At 44.9% G+C, this 27,448-nt stretch overlaps 1 protein-coding gene across 1 annotated transcript in view; it reads right to left on the minus strand.

The window, feature by feature from the left end:
- ncanb (neurocan b) overlaps positions 1–27,448 on the minus strand; it is a 148,758-nt gene that overhangs the window by 113,479 nt on the left and 7,831 nt on the right. Inside the window, exon 2 of the mRNA XM_030433087.1 lies at positions 1,270–1,352. Within this exon, the coding sequence (XP_030288947.1) occupies positions 1,270–1,342 (73 nt within the window). The 5' untranslated portion in view covers positions 1,343–1,352. The remainder of the gene's footprint in view (positions 1–1,269; positions 1,353–27,448) is intronic.

Below are 27,448 nucleotides of genomic sequence, written 5' to 3' on the forward strand. Positions count from 1 at the left end.
CACTTGGTCAGGACAAGGAAAACATCACGGTTTGGCTTAAAATAACTGCTTTGGTTGGCAATACAACGGCGACGTCCCCACAAACTGCAGACGCTTGTTTGGCAGCCTTGGAGCTTGTAATAACACCACCTCCTTTCCCTCCGCCTCCTGACTTGAAAAAATCTGCTAACAAGCATCTAACGTGAAATTGATATGCCAGTGCCTGGTACAACTGTCAACCTCATACGTACCGACGGTTTGCAGAAACGTTACCTGCTAACAGCATATCCTGGTTGACTGGGTTGGTAGTGGAAAGTGGAAATAGTCAAGTAAAGTACCTCAAAATTCAACTTTAGTACAGAAAAGTCAGGTCAAGTCCAACCTGTCGTCTAACTGTCTGTCCTTGGTTCAGCTCGAATTAAACCAGCTAGTTGAATACATTATTTCAACCACTGATAACTTTGCAAGCATAAGAGCATCACATACTTGGACTGAAGAGGCCAAGTCAAACGTGTTTCTGTTGCCTGAATGAAACTCATTCATCTGGCGATACATTTGCTCTTTCTGTTATTGCTGGATTGGCTTTGATCTCAAAAGAACATACAGAACATGCAAATGGATACCTGAGACTTGACTCATCCTGCACAAATACAATCTCGAGTTAGTTTTAACAAGACACTGTGCCGCCGCGTTCTGTCTCGGCTGAGAGAGCTGAAGAGGCTGATTGCGTGCTTCCAGGAGGTGATGTGGGTTTTTGCTTATCTTTGATTGGAAGGACATGCTTGATTACCTTTATCACACATCACTCTGCTTCTCAGGCGTCCTCTCTGCTTCCCTCTGCGCTCCACAGCCAGGTTTTTTAAGCAGATATATTCATCCCGGTTTAATTGCGCCGGGGATGTCATTTATCACATCCTGTGCGCTGAGGTAGGTACGTGACAGGAGGTGGATCCAAACTCACAGTGATGGCCTATAAAGGACGTTTGAATCCAAGGAGGTTTGCAGGAGGGCTGCACCACTAGTCTATCAAATTTACAACTTTGACGTTACACATTGATTTCACTCTCATGTGCGTAAATGATGAATAACGTGGCTAACGATTGACTGCACACAGTACGATCTGATATATCGGAGGTAATGGCTAGAAGATCGAATCAGACCAGGATTCCGACTGGTAAAAAAAAATGATGGAGGTCGGTCTGTGGTTTTTGTGGGTGAACATGATTATCTCTGGTGATGTACTGTACACACTGTAGGTCAGAAGATGCGTGCACTTTAACGAGGACTCACCACAGCCCACACTCTGAAGCAGAAGGAGGGCCAGCAGGGGCTGCACTCCACGCGCAGGCAGTACGCCCTGCATCCTGCTGCACCTGGAGACACAGAGGAGGAGAGAAGGGAGGGAAGGTGAGCACACAAAGGAAATCAACACATTGTCCTTGTGAGGCTCGCTCCACACACACACACACACACAATCACACACACACACACACACACACGCTTGGATGAGTCACCAGTTGCAATTTATTTTTCACCGGATGTATTTCCTTATACTCAGCGAGGGCCTAAGGATAGAGGGGTATCAAGTCATTGTTCATTTTTTAATTTACCATCTCATAATGAGCTGTGATGAAGTCTTCGGGAGCACTTTGAGGCTGTGATTAAGGGCTTTTAATGGCTAACAAAAATAAACTTAATGTGACCAATCTCTTTCAAGTATGAGGCAGAAGACAAGTATTGCCTCTAATGAATAGTTTAAGCGGCTTTCATTCCTCTCTTGTCTTTGGGTTGTTCCACACCAACTCACCATGTCTTCTGATCACATATAGAGCTCTGAAAGATCAGACACCTGCTTACATCAGAGATCTACTGCTGCCCTATATAAATAAAGTTACTTACTTACTTAGTTCATGTCATGCATTTCCTTTAAAATATTCATGTGAAAAAAGCTAAAAAGTCCCACCGCCCCACTACATATGAATTTGAAGTTTGGCCCTTGGAGCTAAATGTTGTAATTTCTGCTATCTCTGTATTTACATTCAAAGCCTCCACAATTGATTATTTTTCACTGGACTGGGTTGAAATGGGTTGAAACCGCTCAGGATAATTTGCATTTCATTTAAATTGTTGTTTCAGAATGCTTTACAGCAATCAAGTCATTGATATCAAATAATTGCCCTCCTGAACGATGCATCTTCAATTTTGTGTATCCCCACTAGTTTCCACTTTCTTCCTACTATTTTGGTTCTGTGAAGACTTGATAAACTTCTATCAGATCCAGAAGTCATTTGGTGCTCCCGCATAACCAACCGTAAGCCGCAGATCTCGCCAAATTTAGCTGAGAGACCCACTTTTTTACCTTTTATTTCTCTTCAGGTTCGCAGGGTGGTTGAACCTTTCCCAGCATGCACCGGGGAGAAGGCAGAGGGAAAAAAAAACAAAAAACAGACTGACTAAATGGTAGACTGGCAACCTTCCCAGGGTGTTTTATGGACGCAGATGCTCCCTCTACAACAACGCTCTCCAAAAAAACCACCTGGCTTGCATGACTTTGGACTGAAATCTACACTAATATGGAGCCGGTGGTGCCAAAACACGGGCCCACCAGCGTCAAACTCATCCATCCGTGATTTGAAGTGCCGTCATTGCACAGGTTAGCTTTGGATGGACGGGAAGAAAGAGCTGCTTCTATCAGTATATGAGGCTTTCCGTATACAGTTTACCTTGTCAATAAAAGCCTGTTTGTTGATATGTGAGTGGGATTAACAGCGAAAAATACTGACGCAGCTGTGTGCAGGAAAACATGAGATTGTTTGCTGCACAACGGGGAAAAATACTGATGCAATTCAACAATAGAGAACCGCCAGTAAAAAGCGCGAGAGCCAAATCTAACATGATGGACCTCTGGGTTCCCTTGATGCACACGGCTTGCTGAAAAAACTCTGCCGAGCGGAAAAAAATATCAAAGCAGCATCGACGCTGTCACATTAAACATAGAGAAATATCTATTTGAGAGCCAGGTCGACAGGAGCCGTCTACGGTATGTCTGCATAGGTTTACTTAGATGAATGTATTTTCTATTTTTTTTTTTTAAAGTAACGCACACTGGCTTGGTTTTTTTACGCTTGAGTTCTCCGAGCAAAGTGACTTGTTATGATGTGGAGCGTAAAAAATATTTTGTGAGGAGACCGTCTCGGTGTGCATCGTGGGGCTGAATATTTTTTTTGTTTTTTCTTGTAGCAAAAATGTCTTCAGTGCACCTGCAAATGTGTGTGCGCTTAAAAATCGGGCAATAATGAATGTATATTTGACTTGACGGCTAATATGTGTGTATCACAAAAGCCAAAAGGCAGACCCCGAATAAGGGAAGGTCGGCCCCTGCCACGGGGCCTGAGAAACCCTGCGTGTAAATAATGAATGTGGCTTCTCTGGGGACGCGGAGGGCTGAGTGGGGGCCTGAGGGCAGGAGAGGGGCTGGGGGCGGATTTGGCGGCTGGGAGTGGAGATGCTGGACACAGATAGCCAGTGTCAGTTACAGCAGCGCCGGTCCCTCTGACTCAGTCTCAGAGGGACAGCCAAGGACAAAAAAACACTGACCTCGTGGCGAATACCTCTGCTGTGCCACGGCTAAATGGAAGCTGATTTAAGGGTCTGTGGGCTTTTAGTGCAGATTCGCAGTATGTGTGACAGGAGAAAATCACGTTACCTCACAAATCATTTAACCCTTTAAAGGGATGATAATTATCTACTGCTGTTTACTGTCATAGCTAATTCACCTTTAAAAGATGCCATATTATGCCCGTTTTCAGGTTTCATACTTAGATTTAAATATGTTAAATAAACACATTTTTTCCATTGGCCCTTCTTCTGAAAAGCCCAGTCAGCTGTGATTGGTCAGCTCTCACAGGCCTGAGCAAGCGCTGCCCACCATGTTTTTGTAACATTTGTAACTTTCACTAGTCCTGACATCTCCTTTAAAGGAAGAGTTTCTGAATACAGGCTTTGTGCATTTCTCTGTAGATTGAGTGTTTTGATAAATGGACAGTATTCACGGAGCAACTAGACATACGGTAACGATTTTTTCAATGATAACAGTACAGAATGTAATCATTGTACAGAATAGGTTTTTTTTTTACAATGCCTCTGTAGAAATGTTTCAAAAGTCTGTATTCAGGATATTTCTTTTATACAAAAAGAGTGCATTTGTGAAACTTTGTAGCAGGAGCCCTTCACACTCTAATGATTGCTCCTCTTTCATTACATTTTATATCCAGGCATTCACTGCTACACTGAATTAATAGTGCAACACTTTGACCTCTATCTCGCCAGTTCTGTGCCCTTTTTCTCCTATTTTCCTGTTTTGATGCTGGTGTTTCAGCATCCAGAACAGAGTTTTCTAAGTGTGTTTAACTGTGTGTATGTGTGCATGTGTTTGTGTGTCTTCGATTGCGCTGAGGCAGACACGAGACAGGCAACATGCTGCGCGTGTCCTTTAAAAAACATCAGCTCAAGTCAAATACTGACATTCAAACACCCACATCAAGTCTAAATTCAGCTACAGACAAAATTAGTGTGTATACAGTTTGCAGGATGTTGGAGGATGAAAAAAAGCATTTCCTGTTGCATGTGTAATCATGGATGGGACTTGACAAACAGAGGTTTGACTCTCAAGCCAATAAACCAACGCGTACTAAACCGTTTCCCAGAACGACATGCAAGTGTCTGTATACTTTTGACCGTACAAAAACAAAAACCTGCAACTGTGTAAGGAATGAACTGAACTGTGTTTTGTTCTGCTCTACTTTAAGCTGCCAATGAAAGCACGCTTGGCTGTTGTCAAGCTTACTCTCTTTCCCGAAACCATATTATTTCCAAGCTACACGTAACTATGGCAGATGGTTAACTAATTTAGTTACGGTATCTGTGTTATTTTTGGGGATATGGCCGAAGTTCAAATTAAACCTGTACAGGACTGTGTGGAAGTAAAGATGCTAAGAGACTAATAACATTAACACACCGGCAAAGTTGCTCCTCGTCAGCTGACTGTGGGACATTTGGCTTGTGCTTCAGCCTGTTAGCATTTTTATCATGTACATATGTTGCCATCAAGTGTATTTAAAGCATATTTTTAGATGCTTGATGTTGAAAAATCTAACACACAAAACCATCCCAATTTGGATGGAATATCTGACACTTTATCAGTGTAAAACTCTGAGAATGGAGTTCTTGACAGCCGTACAGATAATGGGGATGGGTGTTTCATTGCCAACAGTCTATTTCAATCAACTTTACCCCTGTTTTTATAAACTTTCTCCACCAACCACAGCTGTGTGATCCTCTACCGAAAGTCAGTATGTGCACTCCTGCTGTGTTTGTAACACCAGCCGGTGAGATCCAGCCAGATCTCAACATGTCAGACGAGTGCACTGTTCCCTATCCAGCCTGTCACAGATACTGTAGATGTGACAGACACACTGGGGAGACAGACAGCTAGACGGTTACAGACAGAAATGCGGAGAAAAAGCCAGATAAACGCTGACGAAATGTCACATTTTGTCTTTAGTCCCAGACCTTTACGGGGGTCCAAGAAATCTGGCCCGACCCCATCTGTCATCTCATCTTTATCTCACCTTTCACCTCATTCTGTCCCTCTGTATCTGGAAAGACTGAGCTGCCAACATCTGTATGCATTCATATTTCTTTTCTTTTTACATGTTTGGGCTTCCTTTCTTCACTACTTTTTCTTTGCTTCTCCCAAATTGCCCCGTCACTCCTTTCCTCACTGTGGTGCATTATTAAGAGGGATCATTAATCATCCGGACTGCCTGTCTGTCACTCTGTCAGCATGCACGGCTGTTGTTCCTGCAGCACATGAGCACATGCGCGCACGCAGACACACACACACACACACACACACAAAAAACGGCACTGGTTTCACAGGGGGGAGTTAGCCCCATCAGTGTCTGTGTATAAGTCCCTTAGAGTGAAAAATGAGGCTACCCTTCAAGTGACAAAAGACTGTTTTCCTTCCAGGAGGATATTACCAAGGTTTTAGCGAGGAACCTGTCACACTGTGTCATACATAAATGGCTTTAGGGGTTCACGTTTTTTTTCCACACAGACGGGGAAGTTTCTGTGCTGGAACGTGTGTTCTAGCGAGCATCTTCTTCAGGTGGTTTTTATTTTTTGTTGCTTGGGAGTAAGAGTACAAAAGCACCTTAATGAAAACTACGGCTGAGTGGGCGGATGTATTCCTGCGTACAAAACCTGTGTGAGGCAAAACAGTGGGACACGGAGGGTCTCTAAAAGAAATGTTAATGTTTTGTGAGCGAGAACAGGCTGTGCAAATCCGATGAGTCACCGATAACTTACAATGCTCAATTACAATCCATAAAGAGAGAAGAGGAAGGAAGAGTTAGGGGCTCACAGAAGGTAAAGCGAGAAATGGTTATGGGAAGAAAGAGGCAGGAAAGCAGGAGGAAGTAAAGGAAAGAGAGACAGCTAAGGACGTAATCTGCCACTTATTTCAGTAAAATGCCAAGCCTGAGTGGACGAGGGGGGAACTAGAATCTTAAGCAGCCATAAATTTCCCCCGATGCTTTGCCGTGGCCTGCCGCTCTATGTACACGCTTGGAAGGGAATTGGAGCTGGTGGAGCAACATGAGGGAAGATGGCAGGGCTCCCAAAAAAAAAAGAAAAAAAAAGACATTGCCATCAGATTCAGAGCCCCACCATATGGGCTTCGATGCATAGTGTAAGCCAGAGACAGATTCATTCCATCCACACACACACACACACACACACACACACACACACACACACACACACACACACAACAGCGCACAGTCAGGCGATAACGTTTTTCCTTACAGTTTGAGAGGGTGAGGAAGACGCAGGTTTACGAGGGAGGAGAACTTGCAACAGATCTGCATTATAATGAAGTCTGCGATATTATGAAAATTGAATGTGCAACGTACAAAATGCCTGTGGGAATGCAAATGAACCTGCGAGCTGAGAGCGTGAATGAAGCCGACAGATGCATACTCACACACACACACACACACACACACACAGATGCATGCATGCACATGATATATGCTTATTAGTGCATACATCTGCGCATAAAGCTCCACTCAAGACACACTCGAATGCTTTCAGTAGATTTGTACTAACTTGCAGGGATTTTATTTCACAGGGTTTTGGCTCTATTCTACTGTCGCCGCATTATTACTTCTTTTTTGTTGATACATTTCATTTCATGTTAAGCACTTGGTAATTGTTATTTTGAAAGGTGCTATACAAATGCAGATTATTATTAATAACCTCTGTTATGCATGAATGAGGAAGCCGCTCATGCTCACATGAAAAGGTGCGGTTAATCAAGAGTCGGGCAGAGAGGGACGTGGGGATGAAAGGAAGGCAGGGAGGACGAGGGAATGAGAGCGAGGATGAGGCTGTTCTTCTAGCGGCAGTTATCACTGTGGAGCTGAAAAGTGTTGTCAATTACGGTGAAGTGTTTCACTGCGCAGCCTCCACGCACGCAGGTGCGCACCCAAACCCACACATTAGTGCATTACGCGCCATTATTAAGTGCTTGTAGTGGACTAAGTATGCGCATTTGGATGCTTTTTCTGCTTTGCTTCTTCAATTTTAAATAAACGTAATGGTCCAAATGGCAAAGCAGGAGAGAGAGAGAGAGAGAGAGAGAGAGAGAGAGAGAGAGAGAGAGAGAGAGAGAGAGAGAGAGAGATTGTGTACCACACAATGCTGCCCAGGCTCCAGCATACAGTACAAAGCGGGGGTGACATTGCTGAGCACCCTGATGGTGCAGAGTGGGAATAAGCTTCAGGGCTGCCCAGAACTATATAGAAACCTATTACTTACAGCTGAAAGCCAAACAGGTCTCCCTTATTCACCCACCCACCAGCCTGCAGCACGGCCAGGCACCCTGTTAAGGATTTTACTGGAAGCAGATCATCACCCAGTTCTTTCTGTGAAACATATTAACTTGTGCTCCGCGGCCAGAAAAGGGGAGATCATCCTACAGTACGTGTGAATAGAAAAGAGGGGCAAGATTGAGAGATAGTTACAGTGCTGAGGAAAAGAAACGGAGGAGGCAAGGTAGAGCGATAGTAGAAAGAGAGCGAGAGAGAGAGAGAGAGAGAGATCCTCCTGAAAAATGAGGTGACAGAAAGCTTTTTACGTGCAGGAAGGGTGGCCAGGCAATTTTCAAATGTCTGAGGCTTCTCATTTGCCGAGCTGCAAAACCACTTTATACGGTGGCAAATGTTAAACTTGTTCTGGGCACATCAAGGTCCCCTTGGCCGATAGCTCGTCTTCGCCTGGAATATAAATGTGGCTTCAGATGAGGGTACATGGAAAAAATAGTTGCGACACCTTGTACACAAGAGTTTAAAAAGGCAGACTGGCGGATATCTTTAGGGTCCACGTGGACAAAAGACCGTCTTTGTCCACGCATGTGTTTATGTGGGTTTGGGTGAAGCACAAATGTCTGAATGCTGTGCGTTTCTGTTCAGTCTCAGCTAAAAAAAAAAGTCCACACCAACAGAAACTCCTCTCTCCCACAAAAAAAGCACTGCTCCTGAAACGCCTCATCAGTAATCTCGCCTTTTATTCCTTGACTTTGTGACATCACACTACATAACCGTGTTACACATTTGCATCATTTATGCCTAATGGCTGGGTCAGCATGTAAGAATTGATTTAGCAGAGCTGCTCTGTTGTTGTTAATGGTGCTGGCTCGGGCTTGTGTGAGCTGACCAATCAGAAAAAATGGGGGGGGGGGAATAGAGAGATATTCTGGGATAAAAAGACTGAGATACCAGAGACATGAGCATGAGACTCAGCAATCAGCTGTTTTTGCTTATCTATTGATTATTTTTTTGGTGAGCGAATTCATTCTTTTATCTATAAATGGTAGAAAAGGTAAAAAAACAAACCAAAAAAACGCTTATCACAGCTTTAAATTAGCTCTTTTTTCAACCAAAAGTCACACACCAGAATTTAAAATTCACCAAAACAGAGAAAAGCAGGACCTCCTCACATTGTCTGAGCTAGATCCAGTGACATTTTTGTTTTAAAAGTTTGTTGTCACTTTCCAGTCAGCCACTAATGAATTAACCTGCTAATCTTTTCCACTCCGCACGGTGACATTTAAGTAACAGCTTTGATGACTGAAACTGTCACTCAAAATATGTCAAAATATGATTTTAACGAAAATGCTGTAAAAATAATGCAAATTCAAACAAAATGATAGAATAACAATAAATGGAAACTGCAACTTAATATAAGCAAATCAAGCTCATCCACATCTATTAAAGCTGGACTGATACAAGAAACGGGGTTGTGACGAGATGTGCTGGTGCTGTCTCTGTCCTGGTTTCTTAATCAATATAAAACACTCACACAAGCAATACGACAAACAATAAAGCATGAAAACATTACATAATAATCCCTTCTGTCACTGCCTCCAGCCATATAGACCAGCTCTGACCACATCCACCTGTCATCACACACGTACATAAGCTCGAAACACAGCTGTCCACAGGTGTGGTGAAGGATGTTATCAGGTTACTACAGTAGATCTGGGAGCTGGACATATTTCACTGGGAAGGCTGCCAGCTCTCTCTCACTCTCATTCTCTCCTCTCTATAATGTTTCTTCTCTCTGTCGCTCCACTCCATCCTGTACGTCGCTGTATTTCCATTTGCTCTCACCGTGCTTTACCGTCTCCCTCTCTAGGTTCGCGTCTGTCGACAGGATCCGGGGGACGTATTGGATACAGTAAATCTGAGCTGTTGACTGCAGGCGGTAAAGATTCCTCAGTTAATCAGAGTCAGCGGTGCGGGAACACTGAATCATGCTGGGTCAAAAGCCCGGGAGCTGGTCAGTAAACCGGCACTATCAGCCCCGCACCAGATCCCCCTGTCAGTATAAATACAGTGGCAGCCTATAGATCAGCTGGCCTGCAGTTTTAAGGAGTACAGAGACGGGTGATAAGCCAATAATATGGCTCCTGGTCTCTTAGTGGTATCGCAACATGATGATACAGTGATACAAAACTATTTCTCTTGCGTTACTGTGGTCAGTCCTGGTATTATCATAATGTATTTGCCATTTATCTGATGGAGACAGAGGAGCATGGACACCCGCAATTCATTCACACCTTCACGTTATCAATAAAGTTGTTAAATGAAAAAGCATTCAGCATGCTTCATTTCCCGGCCACTAGTGGCGCTTCATATGCTAACGTTAGCAACCTATTAGCTCCTGCACTGGCAATCACAGGAAAGGGAATACATCATTGAATTATGTCAAAATGAATTATTCACAAATGAGCAATTACAGGGTAACATTAGCTAGCTAGCTTGTTAGCTACCAAGACGTCAGCAAACTGGTGCCTCTGAGGAACCTCTGTTTCCCTACAACTCTATCACAACAAGAATCAGGCTAAAGGGTAGGGGCAAGAGGCACATTGGGATTGGCCCACTGCTAAGGCTGATTAGACTGTTTTCCCTACTGATTGTACTTGATAAAAAGTCAGGTGGAGGCAGAGGTAGAGAGCAGGCTTCATCCCCTGGGGAACATGAATGTCCAAACAAACTTTAATTGCATTACATCCAATAGTGGTTAAAGTATTGCAGTCTGGACTAAAGTGGTGGGCCCACCGACAGACAGCAGGGTGTTTTTATCCTTTATCACATGCAGAATGATACATTACGGACCCATGAGCCCCGAGCAACGAGGTTAACATCTATCACGGATCTAATCACACATCTAATGAGGATATATTATGCATGAGCTAAAAACAGCATATACTCCTTCCTGTCACAGTGTTTTTTGTTCCTCCGCCTCACTCGTCACGTCATCCGGCCACACCGAGAGACCAGACTAATTAACAGAGGGATGCGGAGCTGCCTGTCATTTAGGGAACTCATCTAATCTTCTCTTGTACTTTCCCAGGCAAGTTGAGAGACAGTGTGAGAGATGAGGGAGGGAGTGGAGGGTCAGGAAGCAGAGAGATGGATAGAATGTGGAAAATTAGAGACGGATGTATTCAAAAATATCCTAATATGACACCCAGTCAGTGTGTGTTTCTGTGTGTGTGTGTGCCTTTTTTGCTCTCCCATCCAATATCTCAGCTCTTCACTTCCAAATTCCATCCAATCCACTTAGATTGCTCATTAAATCATCTCACAAGCAGACTACACACTGTGAAGCATATGCCTCAGTGGCTTTGTGTCCTACACACACACACACACACACACACACACACGCATACACACGCACACACACACACACACACACACACACACACACACACACACAAAGAGGTGCACACAAAAGCCCAGTGGTGGAGTGTGTGCGTGTGTGTGTGTGGGGGGGGGATAATCTGCTGCTTTGATGGGCAGTTAAATCAGACTGCATCTCATCACAATCACAGCATCAGTGACTGCCAGATACAGACATCCATCTGAGGCACCATGGAGGATGCACACACAAACACACAAACAGACACGCATGCGCACACACACACGCGCAAAAACACACACGTACAAATCATCAAGTCACCAGGATGCAGGCAGACAGATGGTGAGTTTGTATCATTTTCATGGGGGCAAGATGCATGTGCTAAGTCTCGTTCCAACTCTGCGGCCACCTGAGAGGAACCTTCTGAGCCGGTGAGGACCCAGACAGACCAGACTGTGTCCTGTTACCTTCAGTGTTACAGCGACTGGTCGACTGACAGCTAACAGTATGGCTCCGACAACAAACCACAAGACAGGGTGACTATTCGTAATTTAAAAAAAGAAAAGAAAAAAAGAGGGAGTGCTAGGTGTTTCTGGTTTTTCATCCTTCCTGTAAATACACTGAGTATGATGATTCCTCTCACGATGACTGTAGACCTGCTTACGCCATTGTTTTGTCAAAGCTCGTAAGTGCACCTGGTCTGTGCGATGACATGCGGTGCCACATACTGCAGGTTTCAATTGTTCATTGTTCAGAGCACCATCATCAGCATGGATATTAGAATGGACAGTGGGTAGCGGGTCACTTTGCTCATGATAAACCGTAACCTCCACTGTACATTTACTGCCACTCGACACCTTCACTGCTAAACCTTCCCCCTGCTCTGCTCACCAATACCTGCTGCTGTGACTGAGCCACTCTCTCTCTCTCTCTGTTGCTCAATCACAACACCGCTCTATTCCATAAAAGAGCCACGCTACCCCAAACTGATGGTCTCTTAAAGGGATAGTTCGAGTTTTTTGAAGTGGGGTCATATAAAGTACATATCTATAGTCGATCTGTTTCCTACCGTAATCACCGATCAGCGCAGCCTCAGTTTGGAGAAGTAGAGAGCCGCTCCAGCCCAGACGCTCAGCTTTGTACTGCAGTGAATGGGGTTCAGCAAAAAAGCGAAATTAACCACCTAAAACAAGGCTCACCTAAAAAAATCTATATCAGGTTAAGTGTACGTTGTATAGGTAAAATTCACACCGCTTTACATCGCCGTCAGACCGCGCTTTCTTTTGGCACTACATTTTCTCAACCGCAGAACCCCCGTATCCCTACGCATGAGCGTTAATGCGGAAGGATATGGAGAGTTAAGTTTCGTTTTTATCGAAAGTAAACCTCTCGTCCCGCCGACGCTCGCAGATCAGCTGTTGCCCAGTCACGCTAATGCGTAGGGATACAAAGGTTCTGTGGTTGAGAAAATGTAGTGCCAAAAGAAAGCGCGGTCTGACGGCGATGTAAAGCGGTGTGAATTTTACCTACACAACGTACACTTAAACTGGTGTAAAAAAATTTACGTGAGCCTTGTTTTAGGTGGTTAATTTCGCTTTTTCGCTGGACCCCGTTCACTGCAGTACAAAGCTGAGCGTCTGGGCTGGAGCGGCTCTCTACTTCTCCAAACTGAGGCTGCGCTGATCGGTGATTACGGTAGGAAACAGATCGACTATAGATATGTACTTTATATGACCCCACAAAAAAACCGAACTATCCCTTTAAGACGGAGTTCACCAGAAGCTACTGGGTATGTGATTAGTCTTGAAGGCCATTTAGTTATAAACAGCTAATTCTCATAAAAGTTAAAAAGATGACTATGACTAATATGCACTCTGAGGGAGACATTCAGTGTCTGTAAAAAAGTTAAAAGCAACCGTTTAATAGTTTTGGTTTGGTGGACCGACCGACCAATTTGGTTGACCGACCAATTAAAATCCACGCAGCAGCTGCCACTAGCATAGCTAAAAAAAAATGTATTTGGTTAAAACCACTGGACACCAAATTGCAGCAAAGACAGTAAAGTGAAGATAGTGAACTACAAAGGGCTTTATAAAATGTGCGGGCAAGAATACACCCACCACTTCTGAAAAATTAATGAGGAGGGTCTGTGACTGCTGAGGGAAAAGTGATTTTCTTTTTAACAATCTAGCTGTTCGTATAAATCTCAACTGTTCCATGTGTTTTATAAAACACAGAATAAAGCAGCGAAGGTGTGTTACACATGAGAAGCTTGAGATGAACTGGAGTTTGAATACGTAATGGAAATGCATTCACTCCCATTTTCAATTATAAAGTCAATTTTCTAGGCTGCTTTAATCTACAGTAATACATCATAATTCTAAAGGCCTGTTAAAGAAATGTCCTACAATCTCTGCACTACAATTCATACAGGTTCGGTCCCATCATAAATCGAACAAACAAGTGAACTGTGGGTGGTGAGATGTGACCGAAGGATTTTCAGCGCTGGAAAGGTTTGTGGCGTGGAGGTAATTTCAGTCTATAAATGGAGCTAAGGGGGAGACGAGACGTAAGAAGACTGATTGAAAAGGTAGAGAGTGACAGACAAATAAAGGGAGAGACGAGGGAGATTAGTGATTAGATGTTTAAAACGCATCAGCTCTCACAGACTGTACTTTGTGATTGTGGATGGGAGGGAATGGCATGGAAAGAAACTGGAAATTCGTACAAAGAGACGTGCCAGACAAAGGTGGTTTCCAAAACTGATGAGACATGACAAGAGGAGCATCAAAGCACACTGAATAAATTGAGAAAAAAATTGGAATCGGAGCTTGCTGCGGCCTGAAAAAGAGAAAAAAAACCTGATTTTTGTCGGAGGGGAAGGTGGAGGGAGAAAGGAAACAGCATGAAGGAGAAAGAAACTGCGTTGTGATAGCCGAGTGGGAAGAAGAATCGAAGTGTGAGAGCGAAAGGGGGAAGAAATCAAACGCTCCAAGCACCGAGAAAAAGAAACGCTGAGGGGGGAAAAAAGAAAGAGTGAGCGAAAAGAAAGCAAGCGCGCCGATAGTGGCAGCCGCTTTCAGCATGCTCTGTACTTATTAAATAATAACACTTAGAATGGCTAATGAGACGTGAAAGTTTGCAGATGTCTCGAGGATCCTAGCAGCAACAAAACAGCCAGAGTGCTGCTAAAGTGTAAATAAGGAGGCAGAGGAAGGTCTGAAGAGCTGGTGGAAGTGCAGCCTTGGGAAATGTAGAGAAGAGGAACGACTGCGGGGACTGCCGAAAAAGCCTCGCGGAGGGAGAAGATAACGTGGGAGATTGAAGAAAGGATAGAGTGAAGGAAAGCAAAGGAGGCTGGCGGAGGGGGGGTTGATGCCGCACACTGGCTATTTCCAGCTTCATTGCAGAGCGCTGCGGTCCGGTCTCAGTCCAAGCACGATTCCCCGGTAAGAGATGGAGACAGACTGGGATCCCCTAGGAATATCGATTTTCAGGCACACTCATTTGGGAGAATCAGAATTGATGAGACCTGCCTACGGCCAAGGTTTATTTACTTATTTATCTGGAGCCTGCTCTGGCCCTGGCCCCATCTGTCTGAGAATATGGGGCTACCTACTGGGGCCCAGCATCTCCCATCGTCCAGGCATGACAACTAATTCGAGGGCACGGTGTTTGTGTGTGCGCAGGGAGAGATACTGGGAATGCAGCGGGCCACCGAAATCGAGGAACATGCTCCATAAATCGAGACGTGGGGCAGCCGGCACAAATTGACATTTCGCAGATGGGCGTAGTTTCATTTGAGGTGCACTTGATTGTTAGTTATAGGCTGTTTTCTGCAATGTCATTATGAGTCAGTCAGCCTGCAACCAGAGGGATCAATTTAAAACAGGCTTGTGCTCGACTCCCTGCTGCAAAGTTTACCCTCTTTAAATTACAACCCTGTCATCACTTTAGTTCTTAATCAACAATGGAGATCTCCAGAGGCTTCTTCACACTGTGACACTGTCTGATAACTGTGTGGTTCATCCAAACTGTACTAAAACCTGAGAGCGGAAACAACGATTGGCCATTTTACAGGGGATTGCTGTACGTGTCAGACTATTGCTCGCCAGGAAATTGCAGTTTTTACACTTTGTATGGATTAAACAAAGAAGATTTAATGTGTTCATTAGTGAGCTTTAGAGGTGTGAGCGAGTCTTAAACAGAGCCAGGCCCACTGTTTCATTCTTTAGACTAAGCTAAGCTAACTGACTCCTGGTTGTGGTCCTATATTTTTGATCGACAGACATGGGAGTGGCATCAATCCCTTCATCCAACTGTCAAATTACTGCTGTGATGCTGTTATTTGGTGACTAGAAAGCAGAGTAAACAAGTGTTTTCTATGCATCTTCCCTCCTTCAATGAAAATTCCTCATATCTCACAGCCAGACAGTGTGTTTCTTCTTCGCGACGTGCTATCTCTCTCTCAGCCCTTCCAATCCTCCCCTCCCCTTGACGCCGCCCCAATCTTGTAAGCTACACAGACGGCCTGATAATTGGATTTCAACAGACAGTTCAAACGGCGGCATAAAATAATTAGCGACAAACCTCGGAATCAATCTCAGGCATGGCGATCATCTCACTGGCCTTGGCAGGTCTCTCTGGGAGCGCGAGGGGAAAGGCGTGATATCGGTTCCACACAGTCTGTGACGTGATGAATCGCTGGCCGTTCTCGTGTTCGGATGACTGAGTCGCGTATACGTGTTCGCGGAGTTTGTGTGCACCCATGTGCATTCAATATATGTTTGCTTTCTGAGCTGGACAAATATGTGTGTATGTGTAGGCAGTGATGAGAAGCCCTTGGAGTGTGAACCAGATGTAACTGAGCATCGACCCCTCGCACCCTCCTTCTTCCATCCCTTGAGACAGGAACAAAGAGGCCAGATTACATCAGGCAGGTCTTTGATCAGCTCAGCTCTATCGCGGTCCTATCAGTAATTGACAGCCCTCGGATCCCGGATGCTTCCTTTGCAATGTGCACATGGAAAGTCTTGATGTCTTCTGCTATATATATATATATAGATTGGGCACGGAAGTCTTTTTAGGAATACAGACTGAATGACTTTGGTACCACCAAGTGCTGATTCATGTTTAATCAATCAGTGCCACATTTCAGTGCCCGCAAGCGCATCTGGGTAAGAGAGTAACTTTACGCCTGCAGTTTGTTCAGGTCACACTGAGTCGGGGCAATGGCGAGCCCAAAGCAGTTGCATCACTTTCAAAACTCGACAGACATAAGTTGTTGTTGGAGCAGCCAAGTGCGCAGCAGCACCTCCAAGTCTGAGGCCGGGGTTCTCTGCCGGAAGGGGATGAGCTTGAGCTTCTTGTCCCAAGCGAAGGAGTTCAAGTATATCGGGGTCTTGTTCACGAGGGACAGGAAAACGGAGGGTGAGACGGTCAAGCGGTTTGGTGCAGTGTCAGCAGGTTTGGAGGGGTTACCCTGGACCATCATGGCAAGCTAAGTCGATTTACCAGTTGGTTCTTTGTTCCAGCTCTTCCCTATGGTCATGAGCTGTGGGTGGTGACTGAAAGAATGAGATTGCAGATACAAGCAGCCAAAGTTTCCACTGTAGGGTGGCTGTGCTCGGCCTGAGAGATAGCACGAAGAGCTCGTACATCCGGAGGGAGCACGCAGCAGGGCCGCTGCTCCTTTGTGTCGAAAGGAGCCAGCTGAGGCGGTTAAGGTATCTGATAAGGAGGCTTCTTGGGCGCCTCCCTTTGGAGTTATTCTGGGCAAGACCAACTGGGAGGAGACCCCGGGGCAGACCCAGAACTCGCTGGAGGGATTACATGTCTCATTTGGCCTCGGAACACCCCAGAATATCTCAGGGGGTTGCTCGAAATCTTTGCCGGGGAGAGGGACGTCTGGAACACCCTGCTTTGCCTGCTTTCACCACGAGCGGAAGGAAATTGATGGATGGGTGGATAAGCTGTTTTTTCAGCCACCGTCTCAATTAAAACATCTATAAGGTTTTCCACTGCAGAAAAGAATCTGCATTTCATAAATGTAAACAACATTTACTCCAAGTTGCTTTCCATTTTGCAGGCAACACATAGCGAGCTTAGGGGCGAAGCCGGAGGCTCTGCAGGGCACTTCGCTCCTCTTTCCACACAATCTCTCAAGTGGCCTTATCACCTGAGTTAATGTAATGAAACAGATTAGTACCTGCAGCCTAACACTTGACCAGGGAAAATTAGGAGCCAGCCATAAAGTGCTTATTCATTTCCGCTGAATCCACCTTCAGAAAGAAAAGTCAGGAAAAAAAATTAAGGCCCTTCAGCCTGAATATAAAGTAATAAAGTGATTTAGTTTCTACCGCTGCTTTATTGGACGTAAATTAACCTGCTTTACAGTCAAGAACGGTGTTAGCCCCCTGTAAATTTGATCACATTTTTTCTTATATATTTCACCCTGCTCAAGAGGGGAAGAAGAAGAAGAAGAAAAGGGGGAACTTGTCGGATTTTCAATGTGTGAGTTGGCTAAATTAGAAAGATTCCAGCATTGCGAGTTAAACCCGAACCACTCAGAAATGTTTTCTCTTCTTGATGAGTCAACAGTGGCGTTTTGTGTTTTCCCAACAACACTTGGCATCATATAAACACACGCATTCGCAGGTCCAAGATGGAAGTACACAACGGCTGAGATCCTAATCTGTGAGAATGTAAAGCAAACAAATCAAAAGAGAAAAAAACAAAGTGTGTTAATTGTACACAACAGTCACTCATTCCAAATTCTACATTATGACAAACTGTCATTTTTGCTAAATAGTAACCTGTTCTCCTAATCTTGTTTGATAAAGGCCTAATGGTCCTTATTGTTGTTCTACGGCATTGGTGCTGGAGTGTAGAGCCATTAGCCCATCATATATCAAGCCCTCAGTGTCATGAGTAATGGTTAAGTGTTTTGAACCAACTAGCTCATGGCAGCATGAATCTTCCTGAAGGCTGGTGATTATTAATGACAGTGGCAGCGCAGAGCAGCCACCTTCAATCACACCGCAGGTAAATCCTGCTCCCGCAACAAAGACACTGGCAGGAAAGTGCCCTTTAATTCCCTTTTTTCCCGGGAATTAATCAGCCCCCGTTTCTAATTTCTCACCCAAACGATGTTAATGCCTTTCCCGTGTGATACTCTAAATAAGAGATTAGACGCCGCATGGGCGTGAGTGCACAAACACGTACACAAACGGGCACAGACACGCACACACCACTGAGCTGATGACTAACGAGGATGCGGTGGCTCATTTGAATATCAGAGACAAAGAGTGCTGGCGTGCCAACGTAACCTCCTCCAGCCTGTACAGTAATTACTCAGCACTGGAACACAAGAGGCCACCGAGGGGCTTAGGAAGGAAGAATGGACTGAAGACAATGAGAGCAGGTGACGGAGCTTGAGGAGCCGGGTGAGAAAGGAAGGAGGGAAGATGGAGAGCAGAAAGGCAGAGGGAGAGAGAGGAAGGCGAGGGTGAGTGGGACGAAAAGGAGAAAAATACAAGTTCAAGAAAGTTTCAGGTGATTTAGGAGGAGAGGGCGCGTGTAAAGTTAACACCATCTTTCTCCTCTTTATCGGGCTAACCTGATGGGACAGCGACGCAGGGGTGGTTTCCTCGGACCATCTGTTAGATACCAACACACAATTGCACACAGCAGCCACAGACAGAGAGCCTGGGAGCAGCCAATTTCTCTGGATGATGCCCTACTTATTGAGCTGTTTAAATTAGCCTCTCCCTCCGTCTTTATCTCTATTTCTTCCCCTAAATATCCACAGAAGATTCGTCCCTTTGTTTTGTTTAGTCTTTCCACCTTGATTTCTTCTTTCCTTTCAAGGGGTCAATTTGCTGTTCGCCCATCCCGCCACATCTTCTGTCAACTTCACACCTAAATGGTAAAACAGGTGGCGCGTAGCTGCCTTCCAAAATGAAAAATATGTGCATTTTTCTGATTTGGTGCTCCTATTACTCAGCACTGGATTACAAGAAGAAACAGAGGATGAAAGAAGGCCCACCATGCCGTCAATAATGACCATTACAAAACTATGGTTGAGTTTTGGTTAATATCAAGTGTCTATAACTACTTGTTGGGGGAAATGGTGGTATTAAACCATGTTTTCATGCTAGCAGTTCATCCTCTGGGCACCATGAACATATCTAATAGCAATCAATTCAGTAGCTGAGTTATTTCTGCCTGGACGAACTCACTGACTGACCGACTGAAATTGACATCCACAGAGCTATGACGCGAGCATCGCTAACAACAAATTACATGACGCTGTTAGAGATTGTGGTCATGATAAAAAAAACTCAAAAAAACAAAAGCTGACTCTTGGTAGAGGACGAGACTTCCTCCATCTTTGCTTCAGAGCGCAGACTGTCATCAATCGCATGACTATAAGTAAGTCAGTTGTCAGAAAAATGCAAACAAAAGTCATTTGAGGCATGTGAACAAACTGCAAAATGCTGTTGTTGTTCTTTCTGGTGAGAACAGCCTGCCTTCATCACTCACTGAAATAATGAAAAGAAATTCGACATCACCTGTTTCCTCTAGCAAACATTCTGCTTCTCGGGAAGACGATCTCTCAAGGACGTCAACTGTTTAACAAAGGCTTTTCCTCCAAATCCGCCTGTTTGCTATGCAGCGCTTCCAAACTGGACCTGCACCACATAAATCACATGCTGTTCTTTATGACTTGAACTACACTTAATATAAATGCAGTATATTTGCTGTACATTTTAATCAACGGCAATCTGGCGAAGGTCCGAAACCTTCAGGTAAAACACTTGACCTGTAATATCTGGTTTATATCAGCTTTAATATGTGCTGTTTGCTTTTCTTTCTCTTCATCTTGACCACATCTCTCTCTCCCCCCCTCTCCTTTTCTCTCCCCCTCTCTCTCCCCTACCTCTGTCTTTTTCTCTCTCTCCATCCAATTTCCTGCCCCGTGCCTCCCTCACTGTGGGAGTGCTGATGAGTGTCTCGGCAGAAGTAGACCCAGTGAAGGTCTCACTCCGGGGGGCCTGTTAGAATTTCCCTCAGCGGCCACATGCATACACATGCGCACACGCACACGCACACGCACACGCACATCCTTACCTTTATACTCCAGTCGTAACGGGCTGCATGATGAATAAACATTGCTTCTTTTTTGTAGCGATACTGTTTATTTCACGAGCACAATTATATTTGATTAATCGACTGTTAGTTTTTTATGACTTCTTTAAAACAACACGATCGATACTCTCCTCCCCTCCCTCCTCTCTCCCTCTCTGTCACCCCCCCCCTCTTTCTCTTTGTGTCTCTGCAGGTGATGGCTCTTGATTCCAGCTCAACACCCTAATGACTAAATTGGAGCAATTAATTACCCTGATCGGTGATGTTAACCTCCACCTCTTCCACCTGGACTCTTGGCGGTGCAAAACAAATCGGCGGATTCATACCTTAGCCTTGCACCCCGCTTGCTATTTATCCCCAACACTGCAGCGTTTCTCGAGGAACTGCCTGGACAGACTTAATGAGAATCACCCCGAATTACCAAACTAGGGGGAGAGTAAAGTGTGTATACAGAGAGCGAGTTCAGACGTGGGTCTGGCATCAAGATGGAGATTAAACAATGAAATATGATTCCACGAAACTGGATCAACCTTGAATTTTATAGGCTACAATAACTTCTCCTCTCCTCTCCTCTCCTCTCCTCTCCCCTGACCTCCATCCTGGCTCATTTCCCTTCATCTCTCATGCACCTGCAGCAGTTTGTCAGGCTGGTTTGGCTAATTACACATCTCATCGCAACCACACACCGCCAAAGGCTCTCAGCAGTTCACATGCATTACCGCTGTAGTGGGACTTCACAGGCCTGATCTGCGATTCTGACAGAGGACTCATGCATCGAATAATAGGTCCCACTACATCCACTGATGCAAATTACAAACACGGATAAACAGCCCGCAAATAAACAGCCCGCTTTCATATTTCACAAGCAACGACGGGTTAAATATTGGGGCAATATTTTCGAACGCGTGTTTATCGGCGCAGGATGAGCTCTCCCTCTCCTGTAAAACCTGCCGTCGCCCATCAAGCCCTGATGGATGCCGTCCTGTCATCGCAGCCAACTGTTCATGCAATGGCTGCCTCTCAACCCTCTGTTCCCCGCGTTTCCCCCAGATGCAGCGCTGGCAGCCCATGGAGACGTTTTGATTTTGATAGCCGTTTCCCACATGTTCAAATAATTTTTCCCCCAAAGAATGAAGGTGAAGATTTCTGCAGGTGATAGAAAAACAGTTTGGCTGGAGTAAAAAAAAAAATGCTTTGAACGGGAAAAAATGGACATGTTTTCCAGGCTATGATGTGGATAATCTGTGGACTCTTCATGACAGCAGAAGTGTTGACGGAAAGAAAGAGGGAGCATTTTGACGAGTGATACAGGTGGAAGTAGAGAAGACAAGGTGCTGCGTCAACAGGACGTTTAAAGGACAGTACAACGTTTTGCGAAATACACTTATTTGTGTTCTTGCTAAGAGTTAAAGGAGAAGATCGACATCACTCCCATGTCTGTCCGTTATATACATTTTCTTTTTTCTTTCTGTATCTGCCTCCGATGCAAAGAGAGGCCTTTTATGGCTTTCGTTTAAAAAGCTCCCCAGTTAATACAAATTCCAAACATCATTCATGTACAGTCCCATCAGTATGAGAGTCATTTTCATTCGCCAATTAATTCTGGTCCTTTCGCTATGCCTTTTTTTTTAGCTTCCACGAATGAGACCCAATATGTCCAGCAGATTTTTCATCTTAAAGTATTCCCGCCTACCATCATTGGCAGTCTTTTAATCTGACAATCTACAAGAACATAAGAAGAAGCAGAAAAACCGTAACGAATAGGTGGATGAAACGGGTTTTTCTCTTAAAAACTAAAGAGCACCTCATGACTCTGTTGATGATGGAATTCATCATGTCGAAATAAAATGCAGAATTCAGCATGTGAGCTTATGATCATTATATTTTTAAATCATCCTTCATTTGATCAGGCTGCCACACGGCCATTATTACAATATCAGTTGTTTTGTTTTTTTTATGGGAATCTATGTTATAAAGCTGTAGCCGTACCAGTGGTCCCTTATTTCCAGTCTTCATGCTAAGCTAAGCTAACTGGCTGCTGGCTGTATCCTCATATTTAGTATCCAGACCTGAAAGTGGAATGGACTTTCCTCATCACAAGTCTCAACATGACATCAACTAAGCGTATTCCCTAATAAACTGCAATATTCCCTTAAGCGTACAATGAAATTCATATGAGCTGCTGCGAATGTGAATCTGGAGTTGTGCCCTGGCCTCAGGAGTCTTCTGGGTGTTATTTCACTTGATTCCTCCCTCTGTCGACGCAACTTGCCAGGGAGCATCTTCTTATCCTTTCAAACTGTATCTTTAGAATGTTAAAAAGATGGTCGAGATATGGACTTGACATTTTCGACTCAGAAATACATATCTCCTCATCCGCTGTGACAGCTACAAGACCGCAGAAGAATAGCGGCTATCGCCTAACAAAAGAAGACTTCTCCTAGTACTACCTCTCTGAGCGTCAGACGGTGGGAAAAGGGTGTGAAAGGCAGTGTTAAGTGTTGTGGTGAAGTGTGTCCACACAAAATAATACTGTCGTGAAAAATGAGAGATTTGGGAATGGTAAGAGAGGGACAGAAGGGCTTGGGGCTATTGCTAGAACTCTCTTTGACTTTATTATATGTGATATTTGCAAGAAATAAAAGATTTAGTTTGTAACGTCTCCCTCGTGGTGTGAAAGAGGTTTAAACAAAGCAGCGTGAAGCAGTGAGACAAAAACTAAGAGGCTCAAAGTTCCCATGTTAACGCTGTGGGCTCATTTTTTATGTAGGCATTGTATAATTAATGACAAGGCACATGAAAGCTGCTCCAACATAATGAGTAAGAGAGGAAGCTAGCTGCACACCAAGGTTAGATCCAGACCTGGAGAGATATCCATGTTACCGAAGGAAAAAACACAGCGAAACCACAAAGGGCACCAAAGTCTTTTCTACATTTCAAGCTAATCAGAGATGAGAGTCCGCCCGTGAACACCACGAAAGAAGTCCTGCTGTTCACGCCCGTCCAGGGCCCTTCAGTTCCACCGTTGTTCCCCGCAACTCTGAAGGAGGAGGCGTTCGGCGAAGCTAATTTAACTCATCAAACAATGTTTACTGAGAGGGGAAAAACAAACACCTGGTGCTAATTCAGAACGCACTTCCACGCACAGGCTGAGCGCAGTGATGGGGGGCCGGAGGGAGCTTTGTTAAGTAAATGATCAGCTGGAAGGTTTAATTGAAAGGAACTGAAGGGGGGGGGGGGGGGGATATGGAGCGGCAGATAGATTGATGAGTGGAGGGTTGATGCAGCACTGAGAAGTATGAGAATTTAAAAACTCTGTTTACTGAGGGAGACGTGCCGACTGAGGATGTTGGCACAACAAAGACATCTCTTGCTTCCTGTGAAAAGAAGATGTGAGCGCGATTCCTTGTAGAAAGAAGCAGGCTTTATCAAGGCTGACTCATCGGCGGAATACATTTCTCCAAGTAACACGTGTTTTTGCAAGTTGCTCATCTTACATTTCCAAAGGCCGCTGCGGAAACACAGATGAGACTGCAGATTGATCAGGCACTCTGGTCAGCTAGGGGTTTAACGATCAAGCCTAGGGTTCGTCCGATCCTAATTCTATGGCAGTCCATCAAGAAAGGGCTGAGACGTTTCACTCAAAATCAAAATATTGTCATGGATCCCCAAAATCTTTGGCATTAATTAGGAACCACGCACTGATGAGATGTTCTACCAATCCAAGTAGAAAAGTCAGGTCATTCTCTGGCAACCATTAATTCGTAAATAGTTTCATGACAACACTCATGACAGTTGTCGTTGAAGCATTTCAGCCTGGACCAAAGTGTCGGACAGACTGAACTATGGCTAAAAAAACACTTTAGAGCGCTGTAAAATCGGTGCCTTGAGGATAATTTACAACCCTCTGGGAAGCCCTTGTTTTCAAGTCAGCTCGGGGGAATGAAATTATGTCTCAGAGAAGTCTTGACTCTTCAAAAATCTGCATAATAATTTATGTAAGCAAGCTGTCACAAGCAAATTAAAGAATTTGTAGCAAACAAGTGTTGAAATCAGCAAGTGTTTTAAGGAAACCAAGGCTACAAGACAAAGCTATCCAAAGAAAGAGGTTGTGAGAGTCATTCTGTAATTTCGGTTTTTAAAATGAAAACCTCTGTAGAGATTTGTAGCTGATACAAATCTTGAATGTTGTTTTTTTTTTTATCATAAATTCACAAATATTTACCATTTTACAAGAAGAGGATAATGAGAGTAAATGTCCCCACCCTGATGGATCACTGCTGTCACACAATTCCCAGGACTTGTTGAGTTTATTTTCATTCCTGTCCAAAGTGCAACCAGCTGAATTCATCACCATACTTACACCCAGCTTTGGGAAATGGTTGGCAGTAACCAAAAGTACACATGACTTGTGGTTAATGGGCTGACACATTCAGAACCGCTGGTCCTTTCACGAGCTGAGTTTTGAGCCGCATCAACAGAGCTCACTTTCCCCAGCGAAGCCACCCTCTTTGACCTTCTGAAAAGGCACCGCTCTGCCAAAGAAAAGCAAACACCTCATTTATCTGGCAGCCAATGCAAAGAGCAGGTGTCACAGGAGGCCTGGGGATCTGGCAGTCAGATCCGCTGCGGTGACACGATGAGCAACCTGAGCCCCTGGCTTTAGGAAAAGGCAACAGCGGCTTGGACGTACACCGCTGCTGGATGGCACGCAGGTGGTCAGTTTAAACAAAGCTCATCCCGGACATAAAACGAGTCGGGTGCAGGGCGCGCACAGCACAGAGCGAACCGCAGCATCTCCATCCGACAAACCATTTACCGCAGCCATCGATCAATGACACTGAAGGTCAAATTGGGATCTCGAGAATTCATTTACAATTACACAATTTCAGTCTGCATTTAAACAGGTGCCATAAATCTTGAGCGGCTTCTCGAACATCAGCAGCAGCCATGTGGTTCAAGGGAGGAACAGCAACCAATTAGGGCCATTTGTCGCAATACATAAGACATGACAAACACCGTGATTGCTGCAGAGTGCAGTGATGGCTTGTTGAAGATGCTGTCCCGTCAGCGAGTCTGATTAAGCGTAATCAGGAAGCGTGATTGCGGGATTGGCCTCTTAAAGTTCGATTATGACCTTGATGCGTTGCATTCAGAGAGAAGGAAGAGGGGGAGAGAGAATGGGCGAATTCCTCTTGTCGAGATTTAATGATGTTTGGAGCGCTGTGACTACACACAAGCATATTCTCCGGCACGCATTTCAATAAAGTGCAATGATCCACAATGAATCTCCACTGGCTACTTTAAATCCACTCCAAATTGATCTCCAGCCACCTCAGCGACGAGTACAAACTGTATCTATAGGTTCTGAGGCAGCCATGTGACGGTGGGTGGTCTAAAGAAATGTTTTCCTAATAAATCACCAGGGACCTTTTAAAATCACTGTGCAGTGCAGCGGGGAGTATTTCTTTCTCCATTCCCTCTGAGAACACCTGAAGCACACACAGCTTGACTGCTAATGGCTCAGTGGTAAATCACATCACGCACTGTAGAGCTGACTCCCTATTTGGACCATCTTGCAATTCTCTGGCGCTCCTCTTGTGCTCCCCACCGCCAGGACAGAAAAAACAAAATACACATATAGTCGAGCGTACACACAAACCCACAGGCTACCCACTGAGGTGAGTGCTAAACATCCACTTCGTGGCTTCAGACAGTTTTGACCCTCTCGGACAAGCTTTGGGATGCAGCTAATGGCATCTCGAACATGCCTCCTCCACTGCGGAGCCTGGTGGTTTGACATAGAGAAGAGAGGAGAGGAGATAACCTCAGCTTTTGAGTGTCTCCCTCTGATCCCCTCTGTCAAAACAATGAAGGTCACGCCAAGACGAGGCCCAATTAGGGCTCGGGCCTCGTACGCCTGAGGTGCCTGCAGCCCTGCAAGCTTAGAAAAGCCTTGTGTTTGTCTGTCTATGTGTATGTGTGTGTATGTGTGTGTGCTTTTAGTATGTGCATGATAAAATCAGCAAGCAAGCGGGCAGTCGAGCATTATGAGAGCACACATCCCAGTGTGCATTAAAGCAAAGAAAGGACAACATTTCACCGCGGTTCTCCCAGAAACGAGCCGCTCTGTTTTCTCTGCTGCTCTCCACTAAGCCGATGGGACACTAATGTTCACGGCCGGGCCGAGCAAAGTAAACACAGATAAGAAGAGTCAGAGTGAAACAACAATCATTTAATAATTAACGTGCACACGCGCAGAGGCGGAAGACAGACAGCGATCAGTGATCAACAGCTAAGCCAGTAGTCCAGTGCAGAGAGTGATCCATCACAGACAGCAGTCGCCGATCAATCCGAGCACGGAGTTGGACACTTGGGGATAGCAATGCTCTCAGATGAACCCCTCTATCGCACACAAACACGTACGCACACACACACGCACACATACACAAAGACCGCACACATCTCAGGCATCCACAGTCACTGGAGGTGCCCCGGCAGCAGTTCTGAGAGCAGCTGCCGAATTTATCACAGAAGTCCAGGAGCAAACCGGAGGGCTCGAGCGCCGTTCACCCAGGGTAATTACCGGGACAGACATGAGGACAGACAGACAGAAAGCTCTTTTAATTACTGCTGAGGGGAAAATGCCCAGAGAAAGTGGACAGAGGAAGGACAGGAAAGGGGAAGTATTTCATTGTGGATTAACGTCCAGGAGACTGGGATGCAGGAAGCCCCCCGTCCGGATGAAAAGAAGGTGTGTGTTAATGCAGATTCAAAGCAGAAGCAAAGAAAAGGCACACATACACATGTGCACACACGCACACACACCACAGACAGTTGATTAATATCATTCTTGACTGACTACTGATTGAGTGACTGCAGCAACGTCTCTTCATTTTCTGCGTTTACCACAATATATTTTCTTCTCTATTAATTTTACAGCCTGACAGTTAATTACAAAACAGAGCCGGTACCCAAGCAGTTCATTTAGAATTTGCCAGAGCAGAACAGAAAAGCTACTCTAACCACAGAGGGGAATTTATGCGTA

Source organism: Sparus aurata, chromosome 11, assembly GCF_900880675.1.
Source record: "Sparus aurata chromosome 11, fSpaAur1.1, whole genome shotgun sequence".
NCBI lineage: Eukaryota > Metazoa > Chordata > Actinopteri > Spariformes > Sparidae > Sparus > Sparus aurata.